General features: G+C 44.0%; 1 protein-coding gene across 1 annotated transcript in view; it reads right to left on the bottom strand.

Annotated features, from left to right (window-relative positions):
* The window catches only part of ZBTB1 (zinc finger and BTB domain containing 1), a 55,239-nt gene extending 42,306 nt beyond the window's left edge, over positions 1-12,933 (bottom strand). Inside the window, 2 exon segments of the mRNA XM_067295691.1 lie at positions 6,793-8,704; positions 12,911-12,933. Coding sequence (XP_067151792.1) covers positions 6,793-8,684 — 1,892 coding nt within the window. The 5' untranslated portion in view covers positions 8,685-8,704; positions 12,911-12,933.
* Between the last annotated feature and the right edge of the window lie 7,413 nt (positions 12,934-20,346).

A 20,346-nucleotide genomic window follows, 5' to 3' on the forward strand; every position in this document is an offset into this window, starting at 1 on the left:
TTTTCTCCCACAGGAAATGCTAGAAGCAGCATTGTTTTTGTGGTTGTTGCTGGAGGAAGATTTACTATAGTTCTCATATGCCAAAAGACACAGGAAAGGATTAAACCTTTTGTTTTCTCTAAATTGTAAGGACTAAGACAAGTTAAAACTGTATTTTTTCTCCATAATGGAACAGATGAGTATTTTATAAAAGGATTATTAATATGGGCCATGTGAAAATACTTCACTGCTGCTCTTCAGAGGTGCTCCTCTGACTTTCACCAGAATCGAGGGCACTGAACAGGTCTGAAATTGTAGGTTCTGAGGACGAGATGTTCCATGCCACACAGGCAAAACAAATGGATAGTTAAAATCTGACCTTTGTCTGACTATGTGCTGATTTCTCATCTCATAATTTTATTATTTTCCCTTGAATGCATTCATATGAAACTTAAAAAATATGTTTTCAACTACGTTTTCATAGGAAATGCGCACAGATTGCTGGAAACAGCTTCTCTATGATGCACAATATTGTTTTCCTACAAATTAAAGAAAAAAACTACAAGACATTTGTGGACAAAACCAATACAAGGAAAGTTCTGATAGCATTTCCCTTGTAAAGTAGATATTAGTCATTCAAGTATATGAAAAGGAACACAGACTGTTTCTTTCAGGGCTGAACATTTAGAGTCACAATGAACTGACTTCTGAGCTATGTGCTCTATTGCCCTGTAACAAATTAAGATTTGTCTTTCTTCTTGAAAAAATAAGATCACAATTAATTCCAGAATTGCAGAAGTGACTCTGTAAAAGTGGCAGAAGAAATTTAATTTATAAAATCTGTTCTGTTTTCTAGCATCTTCTACCTTCAAAATCTCAACCTAATATCACTATGCAGTATATTCTTGAGACATGTTATTTTAGAAGTTTTTTGAAAGTTGGAAGACAACTCAGAAAATGGGTTTACAGCCGCTGAGAACTATAGAAGTGTCAGCTTTTAAAAGCATGTTCCTAATTTTTAGCCTTCAGCAGACTTTTATAAAGTCAAATTAGTCATGCTTCGTCGTGTAGGTCTTTAAGTCTGTGACAAGTTTCAAACCAACTGAGAATTGGGGAAGTCAGAGTATTTGATTCTTAACCCTTTCAGACTGGGAAGCACCTAAAAGTCAGAAGCAGACACGCTGGAATATTATCCGCTACTACCAGTATCTCCTTAACTTACACAAGGAATTCTCCTGAGTTTTCGGTATTAGACCAAAACGAGATGACTGTCTCCCGTTATCATAAAATAAACAAACGTGCTCGGCAGGAGCAGTGGGGTGGGGGGCAGACAGAGGGTGAGCAGAGGCACCGCTGTCCAGTGGGCAGCGGCACAGCTGCAGCCGGGCCGTAGCTGGAGGGCACCGTGGCAGGCGAAGGTGGGAGCAATTACTGGTGGCTGGCCGGACACGGGGCCCAGCTCGCGCCTGGCTGGGGGCCCAGGCCAACCACGCTAAGCCACTGGTGTGGAGCGCTATGCAGTCTATTTCAAGACAAAGAAAGCTCCAGAGCATATTTGAGGGGTGAGCTGAATACAGGAAGGTTTCCAGTTCTCATAAAGAGGGCAGATAGCGTGGATGTGTCTCCTTCGTATGTGAGAGGCTGGACTGCCTTTTTTCCTTATCAGGAAATAGATGAACTTAAGAACACAGCTTCCACGAGGATGCTTGGGGGAGACAGACTGAGCAACGCTCAGGCTGTGCTTTCACTTCTGGCAGCAGCTGTGCTTAAGCTCATATAAGCAAAGGAGCCCCCTTCCAGACACTCATTTCTCCCCTCATATCACTCCTGTTGTGCTGGCACAAGATTGGATGCACAGCTAGCGAGTGAAGCACAGTGGGGAACTGATCCAGCAGAAAGTTAGCCCCATAGGGAGGGAAAAAAAAGTCTGTTGTTTGAGCCCAGTCATTGTGAAACTATATAAAAACTTGTGCTGGAACAACAAAGGGGGTGGCACACAACGGATAGGAGAGCTAAGCTAGGTGGGGAGGAGGAAAGGGTTGCCAGTACTCAAGGTAGCACCATCAGGAACTCACGTATATCCTATCAATAACTGAGATATCCTTGATCTTTTAGCACTAATGTGTTCAAATACAATAGTGTAGTCAAATTATTCACTTCTATAACAATACATTTTTAATATAGTCTCAAGGGCAGTGTATTTTCTGTCTTCAGCTTTGAAATAAAAATATGCTGAATTGTATTTTCTCCATTAACTGAAAATATTAAATGGAGAAACCCCCTAGTAAAAGTTGAAATTCTTATAATTCTGAGTACTGTGATATTCTAGTCTATTCAAATCAAGATTTCTCCACAGACCTGTTAACTACAAATATTGTTATACACAAACGTGAATAGTCTTTGAATTAACTACTTCCCAATAAGCACTTACAAGTATATATAATTTTAACATTTGAAACTGCCCCTCTGATACTGAAAAAGAAGCTTGACAGCTTTTGTTATATTTTAAAGCTCATTCCAGATCATTATGAATTCCTTCTTTGTAACTTTTCAACAAATCCTGAAAGCTAAGAGCTAGGCAGGCTACTAATAAAATATTTTTCAGAGTTGTAGCCTACACTACTACCAAAATGAGAAAAACAACATAACCAAAAGAGATCCTCTACCACTAAGAATAACAAATCACTTAAAAATATAAGGCAGAACATCCAGCAAGTCCTTGCCTCTTTCTGTCTATACCTTGTACAAATGTGATAACAGGTCCACTCTGAAGGATCTGTAAGCACTTTACAGGTTTTACGTTAACGCTGTCTAGTGCAAGAAGGAGATAAAAGGAACTCTGTTAGGATGACTGAAAAGTACAAATTTGTTAGAGGAAACAGAACTCTAAATGAAGTATTTTTGCTTCCCCTTCACTACCTTTCAAGTAACCATAAGACTTCTAGGATATTGTAGCTGCAATTGTTCTTTCAGGTCTGCTTTTGTTCTCTGTCTCTGCAGTAATTTTTTTAATGATATCACAGTAGGAGAGCTGAAACACTGTCATTTTGGGCTCCTGCCGGCATGGTGACATTCTGGGGAGAACACTTCTGCTCGCAGGAGCGCCCAGCACCAGGTGGGCTGGCACCCACCCCTTCCTGGGGTCTCACCACCCAAATTCTTCCTGCCACGCCAGCCCTTTTCTTCAATATTCCAGTGCTGTTCCTGTGCATACTTTCAGGTCACCATAAATATTCTCCTCACCTACTCACAAGCCAGGCTAGGCTGTCTTGTTTATTCCTTAGTACCTTTGATTTGTTCTCAGATTTTCTCCTTTATCACTTTCTGGGCTATTTCAGTCATTTTGTATTTCTCTGCCTACAAACAAACAGATCCACTCTGAGCTTCCCTGCAGTGCTGTTCATGCTCTTTTTGAGCATTAGTCTGGACATTCATGCATGTGAACTCCAAGGAACTGTTGTTGTTTCATAAGAGCAGGAAAAACATTAATTCAAGTTCAGTAGGAAAGGTATTAAATGTTAGAGACAGCTATATCAAACCCTCTTTGAGAAGGGAAAGGTTACTACAGCATAGCTTAAAATGGAAAAAGAGAGATATTCCAGAGTGTTCGTAAAGGAAGATAGTACACATAAATACCATCATTCCTAATTCCTCAATTTAGTTTCTTTAGTTGGCCGGCCTACTCACACTAGGAAGTGAATTGTTTTTGTGAAAGTTTTGGGGTTTCGGGTCAGTTCAGATCGATACATTTTAAACAAGAGCTCTTGACTCAGAGCAGAAGTGGCTGTAAAATACTGTTAGCCCTTGACTGTATTCTGGAATGATCTCTGAATTTGCAGAAGTCACCTCCTCCTTTTCTCTAGTCCTGCATCCCAACAAAATCTTTAATCTCAACTTTGCTGTTCTGCTGCAGCACTTCCAGCACCGGGCCGGTTCACACTCGGCGCACAGTCTGCGCTGGGAGCTTGTGCCGTAGCAAGCGGAGTCCCGGCTGCCAGCTCTCCCAGCCGAGCCCAGGCGTACTCACTCTGTTGAGGCATCTACAGGACATTTTATCCACTCCGCCAGGCTCCCTCTCCATGCCACCTTTGGAATTTTTCCCATCTGCTTCCCACTGCATGGCTGTTTCTCTCTTCTCCTAGGCCCCGCCAGCCTTTGTCCGCCACTCCATCCCCCAGTGAGCTTCCCAGATCTCCCAGCCCACCCAGTGCCGCAAGGCTTTCCTGTCAACTCTCCTGCACCCTCCAGTCCTCGCCCTTGCCTCCCTCAGCTGCTTTTCCACAGTTCAGCTGGAGTTGGTGTCTGGAGAGGTAACCTGAATGTCAGAGAATTAGTATGTTAAGTGTATTAAGCTCCCCCCCTCCTACTACAGCACTTGCCTTGACCGACTATTCATCTCAAAGACAATCCTAGTACATAGTTAAATATTTTGTCTTTTGAAGATGCTTATAATCACCTCCTTATCACTGATTCCAGTGCTAAAAGAGCATTAAAATAGCCATCCTGATTATTCTTCGAACATTTACATGCTGAGCTTCAATTCAGTTCAGTCTGGGATGGGAAATGTGGAATAAATCCCTTGGAAGGGAGAAGCTTTGAAATAACTGAAATGCTAGCGTGCATTAATGTCAGTGGTGTTTTCTGTCCCAGTGTTACTTAGGACTTGGTTGGCTTCAGCACTATACAAACAAAAAAAAAAAAAGTAGGACCGAGCAGTTAAGGCAAAACGCTAAAGGTCCAAACTGCAGCTGAAGCACTCTTCTCGGAGCTAGCCGCAAGTTCAGAACTGAAGCCTCGTCGCTGGGCTACTCCCTTCTCCATCACTGTGCCTTAGAAGAGATCAACATCTCCAACAATCGAGAAATTCAAATGCACATTTAAAAATGAATAAATATAAGAGAATTGACACTAACTTAGATGATTATAGTGGAGATAATCCACTGCTTTAGTTTCTTTATATAGTCTAACATCTTGCTTTACGAGCTCCATATCTCTCGTAATTGAAACAGTGAGGTGTCAAAACTCAATCCTAGCAATGACACAGCAGTGAAAGCCCTGGACTGAGCCTTCAATTCCTGGCTTCTATTCTCAACTCCACCACTGACATGTAAGGTCATCTAAATTACTCTTCTCTCTCCATGGCTCAATAGGGGGACAGTGTTATTGCTCTCTTTGATAAAGTGAGATTTGCAAGGAGAAAGTATTGCTAGGTTTTACTTTTTAACAGTTTTCTCCACCACTTAATACTAGGATGCTTTTTCCCCCATTAAAAATCATGCACTTGGCAAACATTTAGACAGCTGGTGCCTAATAGTCAAAGCCAGTTGTTCTTGCAAAGCCAAACAGCCTTGCTGAATTGATGTCAGCTGACACATAGCAGGATTTTTAAATTCAATTAAATTGAGACAAGCTACACAGATTAGGGCTATGCTAAAATCAGGAAAAAAAATCTTAAAAGGCATAAAACGTCTTTACATTTATTAAGCAAACTCTGCAGTCTTTTCTTGTTATATTCTTGTTGAAAAACAGAACATTCAGAAAGTATCATGAAAACAAGAAACAAAAATTCTAAGGTTCACATGAGCCGCGCTCCCCCTTCCCCCCCCTCCCCCCAAAGCAATGGGACTATCTTCACACCCATCCCACTTTTAACTTTCCAACAAAAACAGCAAGGCACCCATTTACAACTAGGTTGAGAAATGCAGTCTTCAACGCAAATCACAATTCTGCATTCCTAGCAATTCACCATAACCACTCTTCCCTCAGATATTATGATAAGCAGATTATATATACCCACATAGGTACAGATAGAAAACAAAAGGCCAACATCAGTTGTTCAGCAGAAGTGCCCGTTACAGTTCTGCTAGTATTTCAAGTCTGGAAAATGACCAGTCAGCTGGAAACTCCTTGGTTATCGTGACAGTCATTAACTCCCTTTCCCTTCGTGCACACCAGTTCAAGCCTGCAAGGTTTAACTGGGCCTACGTGTTCTGAGCAGTGGGATGCAAATTTCCACAAAGCCAAGAAGCAGAGGAATGGGACAGCCGGCTCTGCCCTTACAGCAGAGTCAGAGAGCAAAGGATTATTTCTTGGCATTGTTTTTAATTTTCAAAATTGACTTGAGGATTATGAACAATTTTGCTCTTGCATGTTAATCACTGTGATCTAAAATTTTCACATGAAGAAACAACACAGGGAAATATTAAAGCACTCATCTTATGGACATGGATCGGAGAACTGTTTAATAGCAGTCAGTGAAGGGGTAACATTGTGCTTTTAATCTACAGTTTAAAAATAATGATTTGTATATCTACTTAGTAAAACAATAAAATTAAGAACAGAAACTGATATTAGGAAACAGTGAAAATGTAATAATTAAACACATGATGTTTTTCAAAGCTATATACTTAATGAGCCTAAATAGACACCTATGATTAAGAGGGTCTTAAAAAAATAATAAAAAAGAGACTTATTTTCAATAATTTTTTCAATTTTTGTCTACTATACTGTATGCCTTGCTTTGGTGTTCTCTCTGCTGACAACTTAATGCTTTAACAGGATGTTTATGCTTATGTTCTTTTCAAATGCTTGGCATTATAGTGAGATCTCATATCTTTTCTCAAATTAAATTTTGCTCCACATACTCCACATGTATACAGATGAACATCCATGTGCTGCTCCAGTTGCTCATTATTTGGGAATATCTGAAAGCAGACCTGGCATATAGTCTCTCCAGCTGATAAGTGAGATATCATATGCCGTACATGGTCATGTTTTCTGAAGTTTCCTTGATCACAAATGGAACAGACATACCTGGCCATTCCTTTGTGCATATCATTGTGGAGCCGCAACTGGCGTTCTCTTAAGAACTGCTTCCCACATGTCTGACAAACAAACTGTTTTTCCTTGGTATGAACAGTATAGTGTTCCCGCAAGTGACACCGCTGATAAAATCCTTTCCCACAAAGATTGCAGAAATGCTTACGTCTGTGATCTCTTTCATTCTCTTCCATAATGGAATTCTTAAACAGATCTTGCTCTAGGCAGTTTGACATATGTTCAACCACTAAGTTTTCGGTTTCAAAACGCTGACCGCAATTAGGACATCGGAAAGGACATGCAGAATGCTTATATAACTGTTTTTTTTGAAGACTGTTCATTTGGAAATGACCGTCCCTGAAGTCCTCTAGCATCTCTGCAAACATCATGTCCCTTATTTCTGACTGTTCCTCAGCGTTTTCTTCCAAGTCCATTTTTTCCTCAGAATTTCTTATACCATTCATGGTCAGATCCTGGGGTTCTCCACAGGTCTGTGCGTGATCCTGTAACTGTTTACCTTTGACCAGTATTTGACCACACTTGCCACAAGCACATATATTTTCTATGTGTTTGGATAAATAATGAGAGGATAGATCTTCCTCGGTGATTGTTAGCCCACAAAGTTCACAGGGAGCATTCTCCACATCTTCCTGCACTGAAGGAGCTTTCCTGCTAAGGTGCCGTGGACTTTTTAAACACTTTCTTTCATCCTCGTCCATGGATAAACGGGGTTTTAAAGTCTTCCGAGCATTTCTCTTCTCCCTGATCTCTTCCTCAACATAGTATCTGTAAAGCGGCTCTTCCTGTTCATCATCGAGGTCATCATTGTCAGAAGACTCATTGCAGTCTTTATCTGTCACTTTAATAATATTAAAATCTTTCAGCTCATCTGCAGGATTGTCCTCTGGTTCCATCTTGATGATAATCCTCTTCCTCTCAGAGGCTCGACTTCCTTCTTCACCTGATGTCTCTGATGCAACTGTGCTGCTTTTTCTGCTTGTAATGTTTGACACAGGAGATGAAGAATCATCAGCAGCTTGGCTTGTGTCCCCTTTATATTTTTCTGCTTGTCCAGAGAGTATTTTAGAAGAAGAGTCTTTTTCATTAAAGTCAATTTTTTCAGCACCGTAATACCTGGCACTTTGGTAAGAATGCCTGTTAGTGCACGTTAACACGTGCTCATCCAGTAACTTTTCACAGCTAAAACTAAACCCGCAGCTGTCACAGGTGAAGCTTCTTCCAAAACGGCGTGAATGGGACACGCGATCTTTTGCGTGAGAGAATTTGGACGTGGTGCTTTTTTTGCAGACATCAAATAGTTGGTCAGGGAAACTGCCTAGCTGCAAAGCTTCTTCATCAGGTTCTTTGTTATGGGACGTATTTACTGTTGAACTTGGCGGCTCCATGCCCCACCTGTTCACTTCACTGCCATTTCTAGCAACCGTGTCTTCATACATTCTCACGCCAAATATCATTTTACTATTCTGGGTGCTAGAAGCAGAAGATGAACATTTTAAACTAGACGAGTCTGTATCCTGTATATCTTCTAGACATTCAGGTACATTATACAGCTGTAAATAGTTCATGGCCACTTTAAATTGCTCAAAATTGGCAGGGGCTGTCATAATTTTTCCTAAATACATGAACTGTAAAATGAGATCAAAACATTCGGCACTAATCTTCATGTTGCTTAGATTCAGCTGGGCTGTAGTGTGTTGATGGTTCATGAAAAACATCCTAAAATAAGAGCTACACGCAGCAAGGACTGCTTTATGTGCTTGAAAATAAATATCATCAATAGCAATACAGCAGTCACAGAGAAAGCCCCACTCTCTTTGGTTGTTTAGCTGCTGAAGGACATAGTTGCTGTGGCTGGTTCTTGCCATCTTGTACTTCAGTTATAGCCCTGCATAAAGAAGAAGACATCTGTTATACTACGAGCACACAAAGCAAAATTTACTTAAGTGTAGGCAGGAACTGCCATCTTTTTCCTCTCTAGATCTTCCTATTCGCACACTGTTTGTGGTACAATTTACCATCTGGAGATCTTTGTTGGTAACTACTTAAGAATATTGATGCCAATGAAAACATCCATAATTCCATATTCTCACAATTAGACTTACAATACTAGTAAGCTAATAAACATAACCACCACATATATGACAGAATAATGCAGCTAGAATACAAATTAGCAAATACATCCCAAAGTTTTACAGCCCAGATTTTCAGATATGAATTCTGGATGCAGAACTTCAAAAACTTAATAGGGTAGACGTCTATAAAATGGTCCCAGGACAACGCCTATACAAGCTTGACTGTAAGAAATCATTGTTTAGTCTCAACTTGCCTTTTTCACCTGTCAGTCTAAGGGATGTGATGGAACAGATTATTGGAAAACAGGCCTGGCTCAGCCCCCCCCATTTAAGGAAACTAAACAGATACATCAGTGAAGTGTCCACAGAGGCTACATCACTTTTTGAACATTAGGGCAACTCAGAGACATTCTCAACTTTATCTGGCAGGCATCTTGCAAACCAGAACTGCAAACAAACGCCTTCTTGAAAGCACAGGGTAGACCGGGTCCCACCTACAACATGCTGCAAATGGTCACCAGGCTAGCTGTGCGACAGCCACATGGACTGCAGAGAGGCAGGAAGTGGTGCACGCTGTGCCTCCAACTGCTCTCAAAACCACTCCTTCAGAGCAGTGTAACATAACCAGAGCATTTAGATGGGAGACTGGACAGAGAAAAACTCAGCAACGGAGAACCGTGAAGGTCTGCAAGCCGGAGATGGAGCCACAGGGAAATGAAGCCTTGACAATCTGTAAAGGCTAGAGGGAAAGTTCATTCAGTGCTGAAGGGTGTTACAAAATGGAAGGGCTAACTTGGCCTTAACAGAAAAGAGAAAGAAAATGTGCTGTTTTTATGGTAATAAAAATATTCAGAAGAAAGGTCTTGTGAACAGGAGGTGTGCATTTGATTTACAGAAGGTAAACTGTAACCAAGTAAGCCAGCTACAATAGCCAGTCACTGCTCATTTTCAGAAATCTTTACTGATGTATATAATCCCTACTGAAAACACAGGAAGGGGGGTTGAGAAAGCAAAAGAAGGCATAAAGAGCACCCTAATTGAAAAGAAAAGCCTAAAGCAACAGTTGGCATTCTCAACGTTGTGAAAGGCTATTGCAAACAATAGAAATAACTGTAAGAGATCTGTATAAATAAAGTACAAGCTAACAAACAACATACGAAACACGGTTTAATATACTTCCTAATGAAATGCATGACTTGCTTTGTGACAGTAATATCATCTCTCCATTCTTTCAGCTGTCCAAAATTAAAACAAACAACAACAACAAAAACCCACACAGAAATGCTCCCTGATTTTTTCTTATTCCCTCAGCATCACCTCCCTGACAGCTTACATCTCCTAGAGGCTAGGATATGGGCAGAGAAATTCAATTCCACAATTACAGTGTTGAATTCACAAGTCAGTGGTGTCATCTGGCTCGTTAAGCAGCAGACCTGACATTAGTCATTGCGCTCTTTCTTCATTTTATCAGGGACAACTGTGGAAGCAACGCGTTCAGGCTCTCTAGACGAGCAAACACTCACCCCTGCCCAGTCATGTTCCCTCCTGCAAATTCATACAGCAGTATTTCTGGATCGTCACCAGCACACGACCTTGGCTGGCAAAAGGAACCTTCAGACTTGGGTTGAACCCAATCCTCCAACCCCAAAACTCAAAGTGAACACCCTGCCACAGTTCTCTCACCAGCTTGGCTCACTATGTCCACTGTTGAAATATAACTTGTTACATGAAATTCATTAATTGGTTTTCTTACTAACGTGCAAAAGGGTGGCTTTGGATATAGAAAAATCTCTGAAATAATTTCATGCCTTTTCTACAGAAAAATCGATTCTAGTCCAAATCTTTGCTAACTTCAGATGTTTCTGTGAATAACGACAAAGCTCTCGGCATCACTTCACATGCTTCCAAGTGCTAAGGTGTTTGGGATTTGAGGTAATTCATCAGATACCTGACACCGCACATTGAGTTACATGTAAGTATTAAGAATAACAGCTGAATATTAGCAAAGAATTGACTTCAACTTCCACATTATTAGATTGAAAAACAACAAGAAATAGTGAGAAGATGCAGTCTAACACACTGCTGGCCTCTTGGTGCGAACTGCCATCAATACAAGAAAAGGCTCAGGATTGCTAGAGGAAGAACTTAGAAGTGCTGGTTTTAATCTTCTTTTCCCCATACAATGGCAAGTTTGAATTTTTCATTTAAAAAATAACTCTTTGTACACTGAAAGTATTCTGCTGTGTCTTCTAACAGAAAAACAGCAGTACAAGCAGCAAGCCTGTACCAGAAAGGTGGTCACAAACTATCGGCACACACCTGCACATGGGGGCATGTCAAAACAGTGGAAATGACCTGGCAGCCAACACATCTTTTCTGATTTTCTTTCTTCTTTGAAAAAGGTGAAAGATATTTCCTCTTTTGACAGGAGAACTCTGTAGAGCTTTCAGCACTTGAGTCCTGATATGCAAAAATGACATACTGGCAATGCGTATCTCCTACCACCACTCTGGACAGAAGCAGCCTGAGCTTAAGTCTGCTTGAACAGGAAGGTAAGGTGCTCAGATGGCCACAGAGGTATGACAAGCAAGTATTAAAGCACAGAAAATGTTTAAACTTATCTATGTTAATATAAATACTGGCATCCTCCCTCTGGATTCTGTGTTAACCTGCTGTATGTAACTATGTATTTACACTTGCCAACACTTCCCATTAGGAGAGGCTGTTTTGGCCAATTTAAAACTTTAACACATCTCAGCTAGCAAAGGCAAAAGTTTCCTTGAAATTTGTCTGCTTTGGACTGATTTTTTTTCCAGAAGATTTCACCCAAAACAGTTCCAAGAATGAGGCTAAGAGAAAACTTTCATACATCTACATTATTACTTTCTTTTAAATTAAAAAAAAATTCTCTTCAGAAACCTTTGAAGAGAGACTTCATATGCAAAGGGGTGCCAAGTGTTAGATATGTTGTCACAATGTGAAAACCTGCCTAATTTGGCCAAGCTATAAGCTTTGGGCGGGGAAGAGGAATTATCAATTTGTTCACACTTCAGACTTACTTTAGTAGTGTTAGTAACTAAAATCTCAGATTATAGCCTGGCTGAGAACATTTCATCATCATGCAGCTCCTTTGTATACGGGGCCTGCCTAAGCCATCCCACCTAGCGTGAAAACGCCCCTTTCACTCAGACCTCTGCTTCGTGCCACCTCCACAGAGTCACAAATTGGTGCAGAGCTCGCTAGCGATTGCTGTGCACCACGAAACCGAGCACACGCAGGTGCTCTCTGCTGCGTTTTCAGCATTTGTCTTGGCAGTCCGAAGGAAAAGATGCTGGTTCTGGTTAACAAGAGCCAGATCAAGGAGTCAACGTAGTGAAAATACATGGAGACTGGGAACTGTGAGGGCATGAGCGGAAAGAGTGAGGAAAAGCTATGGGAGTTGGCCAGGATGACCCAGGCTGGATGGGAATACTGAGGCAAGAGGAGGAAAGCAGGACCCAGAGGCAGTAGCAGGATGAAAAGATGGATGCAATGAGGATCTAAAGTGGGGGAAGGAAACCACCTGAGTAAGGGATCGGGAAAGAGCCAAATCACAGGAGCTAGGGCAGGAGGGGGCAGGGGGGTGGGACGGGGACAACCTTTTGGCTGGGAAATGGGCAGAAAAAAGTGATAGTGTTCACCTGCTCAGAACCTGGAACTGAAGTCTGAATTTGCCATTTGGCCATTCCCTCACAGTGGTCACCAAACACCATGGGTTTGCTGACAAGCTCTTTCTCATCAAGAGGAAACCTTCAGAGAAGCATCATTTACCATTACTTTGTTACTTTAATTGCTAAAATGGCAGAAATCTGCATTTATCACCCATGTGGGTGGTTTGGTGTTGCAAACTATTTTTGAAGTTTGCTTTGGAAAGAAAAGCAAGCATTAGAATAAAAACAGACCCTTTTTATAAAAACAAAACAAGGTTTCAAATTTAAGTGCCATAATTAAGCATTCCAATGCAGTATTAATTCAGCTACCTTTTACATATATATTGTAGTTCAGTCTTCCAATGCTCCTTTTACCAAAGGCTACCTTCCTCACTCAGCACATACTCTAGATCTGTCCAGGGACAGAGCAGAGCAGTAGCGCTCTTCATGTAACAGCAGAAGACCCCCGTACATTTGGTATAGAATTTGGAGGATGTGAAGTGAATGAGGCTGTGGGAAGAAAAGGAGAATCTCAAAAGGAAGAACACTGCCCTGGAAAACACGATCCCATCATTGTCAGCACCAGGATAAGTAATTTCAGCATTTTTTTTTTTTGGATAAGCTTGGCTTGCATTTTTTTGGATGTCCAATTTGTTAGTACACAGGAGCACAATTAGCAGCAACTGAGGTCAATGGGAGCTATCCTCTGTGTACATTATGCACTGAATATCTTGGAAAATTAAGGCTCTGTGCATATCAGTTTGCCCATTCAAAATTTGTAAATACTTCTGATCCTCTCTGACTCGGTTTCCTGTTTCAAAGCAATGCCAGCCCCTTGCCTGACTAGCGCACTACGTTTGTGAAGTACCCAAATGCTGTAGTCACAAATGTCACAGGAAAGTCCACGAGGAACCTAAGTAATTCCGTCTTCAACAATGACTGATTAGTGCAGTAAACAAAACAACTGGCCACACCATGAGCAATAGTGAATGATGCAGAGGTGTTTTGAAAAAAATATGCTAGAAAAGCATGATAATAAGGTAAAAAGTGAAGATATTTTATTCAGGAAATTTCACATTGATCTTCAAACTCAAGGTCACCATATGCATTCTGTTTTTCTAGTAAATGTTTATTTTTATATTGCTAGGCTTTGATTCAAACTGTTTGTCTGCCATCAGAATTTTTCTTTTGAGTCACCACTCAGATAAAATTACTACTCAGATGTTATCATGAACAAGGTAAGCTGCACTGTTAACATTGTCTAACCAAATATGTTGTTTAGAAGTGTGCTAACCAGAAAAAGCAGGCATTTACTATAGTTCCATGGTTTTTTTTCTTTCCTCAAATTTAAATCTTTTAAGATGTTTTAAAACTGAAGAAGTAAAAGCCTTCAATCTTTTTTTTTTTTTTTTTTTTTGACCTCTAAGAGAGGCTGGTAAAGTTCTTCTGTTAACTTGCTTTTTAAAAATGTACCACAGTATTCAGGATTTAGGAGTCTTTCAGCTCCTAAAATTAGTAGGTGGTTTTCAAAACCCAGCATTTCCACTGCTGAGCAGGCAAAAATGGAGTGCTTACACGCGTAGTTACTGGCTGCTTTTCTTTGGAAACCAAGAGCAGACTTGACAAAAGTATAATAAATGAGCAGAGAATTTGGTGCTAATAGAAAACAAGACAAAAACCTCAAGAAAACAACTCCCAGTTATCCAAAGAAACAAGAGCGTGGGCAGCAGAGACCAAATTCCCCATTCCGTTCTGACACCATATCTCACCCCGACCTGGGTTCTTAAGAACTTCTCCCTAAAGAGTTACTTCATCTCTACGGACCAGATCCACTAAAGAATTTGGATTCCTAAACGATAGCATTTAGCTGCTCAGGAGAGACGCCTACATTACATGTCTAAGCTCTATGTACAATACATGAGAAATTTAGGCATGGAGAGGAGTTGTCAAAAGACAACAAATTTTATCTAGAGATAATCAAGAGGAAGCCACTGAGATTCCTCTAGTACTGTAGAGTCTGAGGAGGTGCCTCAGTTTACACAAATTTTGCAAATAAGGGAAGGAACTCGGGGACAGGTGACCACTGGATCAGGTCCACCTCAACAGCACGTATGGATAAGCTGCAATTTGTGTTGCAGGTTTAGCCTTGATGAGTTAGGCCATTCATGGGAATTCCATTTCCTGCCAGGGAAAATCTATGTATTAAGCTCCATTTATTTGGACTATAAAAGGACTGAAGGTATAATTTATCCTCCTCCCATAGTGCTTCCAATCAGCTGCCTAGAGGCATGTGAGCTGCGAAGCTGTTTGCAATGATATAGATACTAATCTTCATACACATCACAATGGCTCAATCAACTAATTTTCAGGAAACTTTTTTGCCATTGCATAGCAACAAGTTTCAACAGATACCTGGCCTGGATCTGAGCAGGGGAAAAGTAAGGTGCTCAAATCCCCCAAACTGCTAGTCACCGGAACCATTCAATCCCACGTCTGTACGCAGGGCTGTCCTGCTGATTCAGTATCCGTTTCCACAACCGAGAAACAGAAGTTGAAATTTAACGAGTCAAGATTCTCAGCTGCTGAGAATTAGTTAAGATACATTATACATTCTCAAGTAAGAACACTCCTCGAAAGATGTGGAATAAGTCAGGAAAACATGAGTGAATAAATTAAGAAAACAAAGTTTGAATTAAAGCCCCAAAAGTTGCCATCCACTTGGAACAACTTTAGATCATACCTATGGAGTAAAAAGTATTGGAGAGCTTATGCAGTGTTTGAAAGCAACTTTCCAGCCACAAAAGATTATTTCAGAAATTCACAGTTATCATTTATCTGACACCTTTACAGTTGCAAAAACTTGTCAGGCAATGTGGTAGTGATATGTCTGAAAGAAAGAATTAGTGGAAACAAACTCCAACACCAAATTTAAGCCTTGGAACTGAAGGATGAGGTTTTTTTTAATCTGGCCTCTTCGGTCAAGTTATCCCAACTTTCAACTTCAAGACGCATCTTGGTGGTTTAGCCATCTCTTGAGACCTTCAAATTAAGATAAACGTGCCTTCCAGAAAAACATCCTTGGCTACATACAAGTTGGGCTTTGGCATAACAAGTTATTGGAGGCACAATAACCTGTGACACGCAGGTCATATTTTATTGACACTTTCTGGTCTTAAAAGCTGCAAAATTTACTTGCAGCACTAAAAAGTATAAAGTCACTAAGGTCCACATCAAATGAAGCAAGTTTAATGAAGAATTGCAGCAGCTAGCTAATTCTAGAGAGTTTTGCAATGGCACAGCATACACAAAGAAAAAATTACCAGACAAATCTGAGGATATAAATGGTCTTCATGCAAATTATGTCAGCTGCTGTGCACACATAGTGCGTCTGCCGTCTGAACCAGGCCTACCTACATGGGCTCCAGTTGCGGACCGGCACAGCAGTATTTGCCAAATTCTGCATTTCAATAGTGTTCACCATGCTTAGGCAGAGGAAGGGCAAGTAAGCCTAGAGCTGGGGAACTACTGGTCAAAATGAAGGATGTGCACTAGTTTCCTGACACTACGTACACATGAGGTCCAGAACACCTCCAGTGAGAGGTCCAGCTGTAACAACTAGGAGGAAGGACACTATGATTTTGATCAGGAAACTTTCACTACCTCAGTTCTGAGGAGCTATTTTTTCTTTCCATGCAGCAGATAACTACTAAGGCCTCATCTGTCCTAGACTTTCAGGGCTTTCCATTGTTATTAACAATAGAAGTCTGTGAATGAAGCAATTAACCTCACACATGCAAGTAAGAAAGCATCTAAATCCACAAAGTCACTGATTTATATGAGCACTCTCATCATAATTACTGAAAATTCCTGTGCCAGTGTGAATGCTGGTTGCTTTTTGTGAAGAAAAGATTTGTGCAAGCAGAGCTGAAGCATCCATTAAGTCTGTGATCTTCTGCACAACTCAAAACTTTCCAGCTACTGGGGAAAAAAGGCCTATATTCTCCCAGCTTCCCATGCAGCACAAATCCACATCTTCATTATCTCAGTTACTCCTTCTGCAACCATCCCTCATCCATCCAAATACCCCCTGTGGCTACCTGCTCTCTAGTATCTCAAACAGCAGCGGAGGGCCACTAACATGACTTGTTACTTCCAAGTTTTCCTGACCGGTCATCCAAAAATCTCTCTGTAATCTTGTCAAATCACTGCTGCTGCTTAGAAAAAAAAGCTCTGAGCAGTGGAGGCACCGCAACGGTCTGCCAGCTCTGCAACAGTTCACATTTGGCCAGTTTTCTATATAGCCATATGGTCTAAACGCTTCTCCCCCACTCACCACAACAGCTTAAGATCTAATTCAGTAGAAGTCAGAAGCCTGCATCCCCTTTGCTCACTACTGATGCGTGGGTTTTTCCAAGAGCTGTCATGAGGAATGTTAAACAAACACCTTTAATTAAAGGAATGTTTGTTTAATGTAATTAAAAGCCTGAGGAACGCACCACTGTTTCAGCCCCGGACACTTTTGCATTATGTGCAATACCTTGCGATACTGTAGTGCACCAGAGAAATAATGCAGGCAAATTACATCTGGCACAATCTGGCAGTAAATATCCAAATATCAAACAGCATCCAAGCTATGCTATCCATTTACCAATGCCTACGTGTCAAGAGGAACAGGCACTCATCTATCAGCCAGTGAGCAGGCCAGACTTGAGAATCTGAGTTAGAAATAGTCCTTCTTAAAAAAAAAAAAAAAACTCAAAAAGCCGCAACAAGATTTTGAGTCCCATTTCCTCTATTCTTTTCTCTACCTTTCTGTCTGGAAAGGGAAAGGAGAAGATTCCTTTTAGGAAAAAGGTTTTCAGCGCTGCTCCCCAAGCAGCAGAGGGCTTGTTTTTGTATGACAGAACTACTCCCTTCCCTTCCCAGCTGCCTCCAAAGCGATCCTGCGCGCTGGCAGCCCCGAGTGAAACCCAAGTCTCCGGGCGGGCAGGGTGGAGCGCTGCCCTCAGACTTTCGCTCCGCTTCGCTTTTCGCGAAGCTACTGCGACAAAATTAAAGCGGGGGGGGAGGAGGGTAACTTATCTGCCCGGCTGCTCGAGGCGGCACGAGACTGCGCTTTCAGAGCGGCGCCTGAGATGTTTAACGTGACTCCAAACCTAGGAGTAAATCGCGCGGCGGTGCCTTCCTCGCCCCGGCCCCCCCCGGCCCCGGAACAGCGCGGCAGCATCTCCCGCGCCGCGCCGCTTCCGCAGGCCCCGCCGCGCCGGGGGGCGCCGCCGCGGCCCCCCGCAGCCGGAGCCCGGCCTCGGGGCGCCGCTCGGCCCCCGCGTCCCGCGCGCAGCCCCGGCGGCTCCGCTCCGCTCCGCACCGCAAGGTCACGGCGCCGCTCGGCAGCGCCGCTGCCGCCCCGCGCCTCCCCCGCCGCCACTATGGCGGGCCGCGCCACGCCGAGCCGAGCCGGGCCGGGCCGGGCCATGCCGCGCCGCGGCCGGCGCCGCTCGGCACTTCCCACCTCCCGCCGGCGGCGGAGCTGCGCCCGCCGCGCCGCGCCGCCTCCCCCCCCGGCCCGGCCCGGCCCGGCCCGGCTCGGCTCGGCTCGGCTCGGCCCGGCGGCGGCCCCCGGCCCCTGCGCACCCCCACTCACTCACCCGCCGCGCGGGGGGAGGCGGCGGCCGCCGAGGGGAGCTGCCCGCGCCGCTGCCGCTGCTGCTGCCGCCGCGGCTGCAACAAAGGACTTCCGCCGCCGCCGCCGCGCCTGCCGCTGCCGCAGCGCCAGCGCCAGCGCCGGCTCCGCCGCGCCGCGCCGTGCCGCGCCGGACCCCTCCCCTCCCCTCGCGGCCCGCCGCTCCCGGCCCCGCCGCTGCCAGCGCTGCTGCGCCGCCGCCGCCGCCGGGCCGCCGGGCGGCTCCCCGCCGCGCGGCCCTCTCCGCCCATGCCGCCGCCGCCGCCGGGCGCCGGCTCCCCCCGCCGGCGGCCCCGCGGGAGCCGGCAGCCCCCGGCCCCGGCGCCGGGCGGCGCGGCGAGGCGCGGCGAGACGAGACGGGCCGAGCCGCCGCCGCCCCCCGCCCCGAGCCGTGACTAACCATAGCGCGGGGAGCGCGGCCGCCCGCGCCCCGCGCCTTCACTGCAAAAAAATAATAATAATAAAAAAAAATCCCCCCAAAGTCTCCGCTTTCTGTTGAAATTTCACCCCTCACTGCCTTTCTCCCTGCAGTTTCACAGCGATGCGGGGAGCCGGAGCTGGCACCCCGTCCACCTTTCACCGCACATCGCAGGGACAGCACTTTTATTTTTCCCCTCTCGGTGAGTTTTCCCAGAGCCTCTTCCCAGCGCGCTCCCTATCTAACATGCAGCTCTCCTGGAACTGGAACGGGCCAGCGAAAGGGATTTCTGGGCACTGCAGGCCACCCCTCTGCTACCTGTTCCTTGCTGTCAGGGTGTTAAATAACATCTCCCAGGTCAGGCTCTTCTCCTCGTCTTGCCACTTGACTTTCCACCCCCAAACTGACATCTGTCACTCAGTGCAAGTATCAGAAGTGTTTAATCTGCCAAGCTGCTCTATTTGAACACACCGTTTCTGGAGATACCCTGAGCCTTACGCTTGCCATGATTAATCAAGATCTCTCAGCACCAGACAAGCTGAAGGGAAAATTTTAATCGTAGAAAAGTTAAGGATTCAACTACAAACTTGAAAATAGTTACCAAAAATCCCCCCAAACAGATAAAATCTCATAGCCTTAAAATGTATCAACACAGATCCCTGCTCCAATGATCCCCAGGGATGCTCTGAGGCATCTTACAACTCTGGAAGCAAACGGGCCAAATCAGATTAATCGAGTCCTAGTTTCCAAGTGGGACTTCGTTCCTACCCCTGTGTATGTTTGGGGATTTTCCAACTGCTATTGAATAAAAGCAGCGCTTTCAAAACGTGTCTCAGGAATCTCCTCAGCCCTGCCGGCAGCGCAGGGCGGCCTGGGCGCCGCAGCGGTGGCTGCGCGGTGCTAAGGCCCCTCCGAAAGCCGAGGGATCCTCACGGCACACGCTGCTCTTAGTCCGTTTTCCTTTTTTGTAGGAGTTAAATAAACGGCCTCCATAAACTGACACTGTAATGGCTTTCAAAGCACGCTGAAGAGCTTTTTTCACGGGGGAGAGCAGTCTAGCTCTGTTTCTAGCTCCTTATAGATCTCATAGGAAAAGAGCGCGCTTGGGAGTGCACCGACATCCTTGTCTCCTCCCCAGCCCCTCCGCCTCTCCCCGCCTGCCGGTTTGGGAGCTCCAGCCGCCCCCGGGGAACCCGCGCGGCTCCTAATCATCTCTCGTTTTCATACCGCTCACATTCCCTCAGCAATCTCCCATGACGCTTGTCTTCCTTTTTTAAATTTTTTTTTAATTTTTTGGCTACAGTGGAACAGCGAGCAGAAGTGTTCATCAAGATTGCTATGATTACATCCCGCTCCCTCTTCCAGCTCAGTGGTGTCGGCTGCATCGGTTGAAATCCTTTGAGGTGCGTGATATCATCCGCTGTGTTTTACAGCGAGCACTGCCACCAAATTTCGTTTCTCATCGTAGCTTCCACCAATTTGGCTCAAGCTTCTCTGAAGCGCTTTAAAGTCCTCTTTGGACCAGTTTCAACCTAAATAACATGTAAATAATTAATCATTTAAATAAATAGCATGCTCTCTGCAAATAGCGACTCACCCCGTACACAGGTTAATAAATATGTTAAATATCACAGAACTGGGTACAAAACCTCGAGCCACCTACTG

Source organism: Apteryx mantelli, chromosome 4, assembly GCF_036417845.1.
Source record: "Apteryx mantelli isolate bAptMan1 chromosome 4, bAptMan1.hap1, whole genome shotgun sequence".
In the NCBI taxonomy this organism is placed as follows: domain Eukaryota; kingdom Metazoa; phylum Chordata; class Aves; order Apterygiformes; family Apterygidae; genus Apteryx; species Apteryx mantelli.